The 7,643-nt window shown below is 46.7% G+C and overlaps 1 protein-coding gene across 1 annotated transcript in view; it reads right to left on the bottom strand.

Moving 5' to 3' along the window:
• Window positions 1–2,022: 2,022 nt before the first annotated feature.
• Window positions 2,023–7,643, bottom strand: part of MAP3K20 (mitogen-activated protein kinase kinase kinase 20) — a 39,418-nt gene continuing 33,797 nt past the window's right edge. The window contains exon 12 of the mRNA XM_032965695.2: window positions 2,023–6,754. Coding sequence (XP_032821586.1) covers window positions 6,584–6,754 — 171 coding nt within the window. The 3' untranslated portion in view covers window positions 2,023–6,583. The remainder of the gene's footprint in view (window positions 6,755–7,643) is intronic.

The following is a 7,643-nucleotide window of genomic DNA, read 5'->3' as shown; positions in this document are numbered from 1 at the left end:
TTTACACGATCTAACAAAAAAACCAACAACCCACTGCATTACGGATAAAATAGGGTATTTACGTGTTTGCTGGGATTTCTTTTGTTATCGCACTAAAAGGGAAATGCTGTTGTGATGTTTCGGGAATATCGTTGTTCAGAGCGAGTGTTAAATTATAACTATACCGAAATGGAAAGGTGGGATGTAGCGATTGGCTCCCCAAGCGATGTAATTAATTGTTTCTATGCATTGTAGCGCCTCTAGCGGCTCCATGAGTCAAGTGAATCAGTTGCATATGGTATTCAAAACGTCATTTGCACGCGCAATTGACACGTGAGTTTATGAATCGACTTTCATCGTAAAATCTATGCGTAGTCACATTGCCTTCCAGAAAGTAATTAATTCGTGCTGCACTCCATATAGACGCGCAATCTTGAAGTGGGCTTGGGCAGGCCACGTCACGAGATGGACCACATGGTACCAGACACCTGGGATCACGTACATTGCAGAGATGGAGCGATGGAATTATCTCGAATTCAGGAGCTTGATGGACTGTTGCATTGCAGGACCGCGATATGGGAGCAGCGGTGGAGGAGGACTTGTCACGTCCGATAATGACGATTAAATGTTGAATGAAGATTTGCTAAGTAGTACATTACACTGTCTTTACATAATGGGGGGTGGCCTATATTCCATGCCAAGTCATTCATATATGTAGCTTAGACCCTGCCTGGCAAGGGAGGGTGGGTGCCAAGTCCACTCGATGGTGTCAGCAATTGTAACGGACGAGCAGAACTGGCAAAGCACATTCAAGGGCTGAGCATCCTCCCGTGACACGATCAGCTCAGAGCCATGCTCATGTTTGGACTGTGTGGAGCGTAGCCGGCCATATTTGGGGCACTGACGTGGCTGTGGTATTTAGAAAATCCCACCCGTAAATTTCCTACCCCAGTATCTTATTGTAGTTTGCGCTGTTTTGAGTGCCCCCAAACTAGACAGAGTGCCACTGACACTGGAGGTTTGAGAAGGTGGTGCCGTAAAATAAATGCGTGTTTTGTTTTTACAAAACTGTTTTAAAAATTGTTGCACACTCACGACTCAGGATCGCTCTTGAATTTACTTATTCCTGCTCGGACGTACGGATCAGAAACGTGGAAACTGACAAATAATATAGAATAAAATCTGAAAAGTGTGTAAAGAAGGAAGCACGGGGACATGGCATGCTTGGAATTACACCGAGAGACTGAAGGAGGAAAAGCAGTCGACAGCGTATGCATGCTAAAGACATGATTAAAATTGTTAATAAATGTAAGTGGGCTTGGCCAGAACACATCATGACTGGAATAAATAATGGCTGGTGGTTGACATTAATGACAGAGTGGCAGCCAAATGAGAGAACACACCAGAGGGGATGTGGAATGCAGAGATGGAGCGATCATAGCTCACGTGCAGGAGCTCGATGCGTTGTTGTATCAAGAGATCGAGAGATGGCGACAACTCAAGATGGCCTTCACCCGGCAGTGAACAGATCATGGCTGATGCTGATTTGACTAGAGAATAATTTATTTTCAACACATTTTGGTGAATAGAGCACATCTCGTGGATGCAAAGGTGATGTAAACTCTTTTCAAATACGAATAAAAAATATTGATCCTTACACGTGTGATTCCATGAGCTTAGGAACTGATATAAATTAATCAATAAATTATTTGTTACACTCCTAGCAAAATAATGAGCATCCTCGTAAATTATATGAGTTCACTATCCGCTATGATCTTTCCACTGCTGGATGAAGGCCACCCTGTACCATCCCTCGTGATGCCAAAATCCCTCTGCTCAGTGATTGAGTTCACTCGACAGATTTTTTTTTACTTTTCGATTTCTTTAATCCATCGACCATGGAAGTCCGACTGTTGATTTTGACTCAACGTAATGCAGTTATCCCACACTGACAGCCAAGTGGCTTCAATACATTAATTGAACACAATGCCAGTGTAAACAGACTGGAGGTCATTTGATTTGGTAATCTGGCTCGACACACAATTTCACACGGCTCTTTTTTATTGAAAGTTTTCTCAGGCTTGGCTTATAAAAATGACGAAAAGTATTCACATGTGACTTCCCAAAGTTGTGCTCTCCCATACGATCCAATGCGCCGGGTTCACAATTCGAGTCCTTCGGAACCCTCGTACGATCCACAATTCACGTTCACCAACATTTCCCATCGACAGTCAGATTTAAAATAAAATAAAAACCCATCACCTCGGATTGGTTCAGCTCAGAGACCTTGAATTGTTCAGCAATTCGCATCAACCACAGTCACCTTACACCAGCCAGACGAAAAAAAGCTATACAACCGCAGTAAATGGGGTACAATGTGGGCACCCAAATCCCCCGGCCAGCGTGGAGAGGTTATCCCAAACGTCTGGGTTAAAAATGCCATCGTTTTCCGCAGTAAACTAACGTAGACATATACAGCCATTTGTTAATCCACTGCTTGCTCGATGAAGGCCTCAAGGCGCCATGTGGGGCGGGGGAGTTGTCTGACCATACTTCACCACGCGAGGTGGTGTGGTTTACGGGGGGGGGGGGGGGATCCTAGGACGGGTTCAGATATCACTCGCCGATTGTAGCCATATGTGGCCGGGTTCATAGAGCAGTGCACAAACCACTGCGCCACTGCTCATCCCCAAGACATGTACGTTCTGTATTACTCTACTTAATTTTTTCTCAACTAAAAGTTCCAATCATTGAGTGGGACTGACTGCTCGCAATTTCTTTCTCCACGTTACCGCCCCGCGTTAAATTGCAAGCGCTGGGAGCTGTGTGGTGGGGTTCCTAGGGGACTGGAGTTTGAGCCGCGGGGCCTCCGTGAGCACTCGAACACGCGCAGAGTTTGTGGACTCCGCTCGTGTACGGGTCGATCGCACTGACGTCACAACAAAATATACCCATTCAGTGTTTTAACGTCGCATAGGTGACCCAGCTCTGTGTTCGTCACGAACGCATGAAACCTTAGACGGGGCTTTGTTGCTCACGGCGTACTTCACTGGTCGCTGGAATACCAGAAGGTGGCACGTGACGAGTAGCCACTGCCATAGCGGGGGGTATACTGGACGTGGTGTGCCGGGTGTGAACATATTGTCAGTGGTTGCCGATGTGTTCCGACCCGGCTGAAATTAAAGCCACATCAGAAAGGTTGTTACTGGGGTTAGAGGTTCACACGAAAGATGCAATCCAATTCTTTTCGCATCCTAATGTCTCCTTTGTACCATAATACAATTCGATAACTACAACATTCTGTACCTTTCATTTTATTTTTTTACATCCCCTTTGTCAATCAACTGCTGGATGAAGACCTCTCCACACCATGTCGATCATGGTGTATTTAAACTTACTTCACCACGCTGGTTCATGTAAGTTGGTGAAGGGGTGCACTTGACACGATCAGATATCACTAGCCACTGATGTCAGCCATTGTCAGGAATCGAACTCAGGGTAGCGAGTTCATAGGGCAGTGCGCTAACTGTTGCACCACAGCTCCGTCACCTACTCCGAGACAATTTTTAGTGGAACGGATGAATCGCTGCCATCTGGAAAATATCCCTTTGCAAGGAAATGTGAATCTCAAGGGTTAGTCCTAGTCACATAAAGTATCTCAACAATGTTTTTGGTTACTTAAAAGATTCATAATAAAATTGCGTCTTATCATGTGTGGAACATCCAACAGAGGCAGAAAATAAAATATGAATTTACCCTTTGGCACAAGTGCTGTTGTAGAGCACATTTTAAGACTGACCAGCACAGCACACAAGGTGGTGATTTGCCTAGAAGCGGGCATGCCTGATCACCTTTGTCTCCCCAATTTGCTGATGTCAACTTGGAGGATGAAAGGTTCAGTTAGTAATTGCCACTGGTTATCATCCACGGACAGCTATGGCACGTGACGACGCATCGGCTCATCTCGTTACATCGATTATTACCCATAATATAGGTTTTTTTTGGGGTTATATCGCATAAATATAAATGTGTCATTAAACCCACCACCCGACACAGCCAAATAGTAAGGTTCTCAGATTGTAAATGTTGTGGATTTGCTCTCCAACACACCGGTGTGCTGTACTAGTAACGACTTGGCATGTTCTGTTTACACCTTACTAATTGGCCGTGTCGGGTGGTGGCGGGTTTAACGACACATTTATATTCATGCGATCTAAACCAAAACACCTCGATTATGGATGATATTGGTCGCAAAAGCCTACGTGTTAAATCGATAATCACGCTCACAATACATGCATCCAGTCACGCACGTTATCATTGAATTGAAATCATATTGATTTCAATTCAATGATAATTTGTAATCGGTTTACGTGAACTCGCGTAGGTACTGGGGGTGCCATAATTCTGTACAGTATTCACCACTGTAAAACGTATTATTGAATCGAATCCTGACACTTAATAATGAAAATAATTGAATCGTGAATGGGGAAAAATGCCTACACAGGAGTGCAGTACGCTAACCACTACGACAAACACTCACCACAATGTGTATACATATCTTCATATAAAATACACGCAATGTTATTTGTGAATAGTACCGTTAAGCTGCATGTCTGTTAATAATTTAACCACGGCTGATGACTATTCGATAGAATGCCCACGACTACTTCGAGCTTGCATCCACAGGATGGCTTTTTGAAAAAAGTAAAAGCAGATGCAACCAGGCTTCACGAACCCCAAAGTTCACACATGAGCTGTGCAAAATAATTAAGCGCAGTTAATACAAATGCAGTGGTTTTTCTCTCTCTTGGTCTCTCTTGATGTCTCTCTCTCTCTCTGTAAGACGAGGAGAACCTCCAACGCGGCTCCATTCCATGCAGGCGGTGCTTCTCGGCTGGCTGGGATGAGGCTCCATGACCCCTGACCCCCATGGCCCGATACTATTAATGTGCCCTCCTAATATGAATAATTGCCACGTATTTGCCCAAGAGTTACCGTAATCTCTAGCTTATGAGACACACCACCAACCCCCTCGCCTCGCATTTTAAGGTTTTGTCTTATAATCCCGTCGGTGTGTGTGCGCGCGATCATATTTGTGTGACTTTATTGATACTGGGCACATGTTTCGGGTGTGCCTTATTTTCTGGAGTGTCTTACATTCCATAAAATACGGCAATTATCTTATACGGCACGAAGTAGGGTATCTTTGTCTTGTGTATGTGTGTTACATACATAGACATGACTGTGACTTCTTCTTGGAGTCCCTTGGCCTTTGGAGCTACTGCTTGCCATGACTCCTCCCCTTCCCCGACGCTTCCTTGCAGTGGGCCTCTCCACTTCTCTCTGGGCCATCCCCTGCGTCGTTCAAACGGAGACAGCTTCAATCCCGTCCAGTGTTTGATGCTGTGGCCCACCGTGACGGAATACTATAATAATGCCAGTGGAGTTAAAATGTTGCCACTAATACAGTCAAGCCTATGCTTAAAACTATTAAAATCTGAAACCAATTGTTTTATATTACCCCTCCCACCAAAAAAAATCGGGCCCAGAACTTATTTAGTTTCACTTATAGGGAGGTAAAGCCTAACGCTGCTAATCACTTTAAAGTCCAAGGCTAGATGCTTACTGATATATCATCCCTGTCATCAGTAAACCGAGTAATTCATTTTCCGTGGAGTGTGACGCTGAATCTGGGAGCAATTGGACAGAGCCCACTCGTGGTTGCTCGTACCGGACTACATGAAGTGATTTTTGTTGTTGTTGTTGTTAGACACGTAATGAACCAGGCCATTAATGTGATCAAGCGACATACGAACGACGCATAACTACACCCAGTGGTCGACAGTGCAGAGACCTCCCCCAGCTGAGGGAACTTGTATTCGGGAGCGGGGTTAGGGTGGGATTGGGATCAGGTGTGAGAGGGAGATCAAGATGAGAGTAGGATCAGGGTAGCAGTGCAATCAGGGTGGGAGTAGGATTAGGGCGAGATTGAGATCAGGATAAGATTGAGATCAAGGTGAGACTGAGCTCAGGGTGTGAGTGAGATCGTGGTTGCGCGTGAGATCGGGGTTGCGAGTGCGATCGGGGTTGCGAGTGGGATCGTGCCTGTGAGTGGGATCGTGGTTGTGATAAGAATTGTGGCTGTGAGTGGGATTGGGGTTGTGAATGGGATCGTGGCTTGAGTGGGATCAGGGTTGTGAGTGGGATCATGGCTTGAGTGGGATCATGCCTGTGAGTGGGATCGTGGTTGTGAGTGGGATCGTGGTTGTGAGTGGGATCGTGATTGTGAGTGGGATCGTGGTTGTGAGTGGGATCGTGGTTGTGAGTGGGATCGTGGTTGTGAGTGGGATCGTGGCTTGAGTGGGATCGGGGTTGTGAGTGGGATCGGGGTTGTGAGTGGGATCGTGGCTGTGAGTGGGATCGTGGTTGCGAGTGGGATCGTGGTTGTGAGTGGGATCATGCCTGTGAGTGGGATCGTGGCTGTGAGTGGGATCGTGGTTGTGAGTGGGATCGTGGTTGTGAGTGGGATCGGGTTCGACAGTGTCACGGTGGGCTGTGTGGACTGTGCACTTCATTTCGTCTCTCGATCTCGCATCGTCGCTGCTCAGTCGTCATCCCAGCTCGTCCAGTGGAAGCGCGGCCCCAGGTCCAGCTTCACCTTCTTGCCCTGCCGCAGGCTGCCGCTGGCGCTCGCATTGTGCTGAGTCTGCAGGCTGACCTGCAGGCCCGAGCTGAGCAGAGGGTGCGTCGGGCCCGACGTCAATGACAGGATGTCCTGTGTCGGCAGGAAACACGAAGGGTGGGACGGGGGAAGGGGGGCACACAGAAGGGGCGATTGTATTTGGGGCGCGGAAAATTCACTCCACATTTTGCGCTCGGCCGTTTTACGGCACGGGTGGGGGAACGTTTCCCTCACCGAGGCCCAAATACAACTTTCAAATGGCTTTGGCGTGCCAGGGATTAGCAGGCGATAATAATAGTATTAAGAACGCGAAAAATTGGTTGCTCGTCGGCCGAGTGCGAGGAGGCCCTTGCAGTGACAGAAGTGGATGAGCGAGATAAAATCAGCAACAGATCGTTACCAGTTCAAAAATGCTTCCACTCTAGAATTTTATTAATAAAGAAAAATTACATTTGCAAAGGCGCATCTCACCCGTAGAACCCAACGCGCTATGGATGGAAAGCAGTAAAAAAACCAGAACCTTCAGGGCAAACGACCAGGGGGAAAAGGCCAGTTTCAAGAGGTGAGTTTGCAAGAAAGACTTGAACATTGCTGACGATACTTCCGATTGTCTTATCAGCAAAGGGAAAGCGTGCCAAAGCTAAAGGAGCTGCATTGGCAAAAGGCCGATCACCCCTAGGAAAGGACGAGCGCAGGTAAGGTGCTTGCAGTGATGGCTATATTATCCATAATATATAAATGTGTCGTTAAACCCGCCACCACCCGACACAGCCAACTAGTAAGGGTTGTCACGTAAACAGAACGTGGCCAATTCGTCACTAGTGCAGCACACCGGTGTGTTGGAGAGCCAAGCCACAACATTTACAATCTGAGTACGACGTTTTGCCGCTAATTACAACTAGCTTCATCAGGCGACAGCCAGACTTGTGGAGAAATCCTCCTGTTTCGTTCCTTAGAGGCATAGATGTGATGACGTCACTTG

The sequence above is a fragment of the Petromyzon marinus genome, chromosome 34 (genome assembly GCF_048934315.1).
Source record: "Petromyzon marinus isolate PM22_M1 ecotype Great Lakes invasive population chromosome 34, UKy_Petmar_22M1.pri1.0, whole genome shotgun sequence".
Lineage (NCBI taxonomy): Eukaryota > Metazoa > Chordata > Hyperoartia > Petromyzontiformes > Petromyzontidae > Petromyzon > Petromyzon marinus.
The sequence above is the reverse complement of the archived record's forward strand: the minus strand, read 5'-3'. Positions and strand labels throughout refer to the sequence as shown.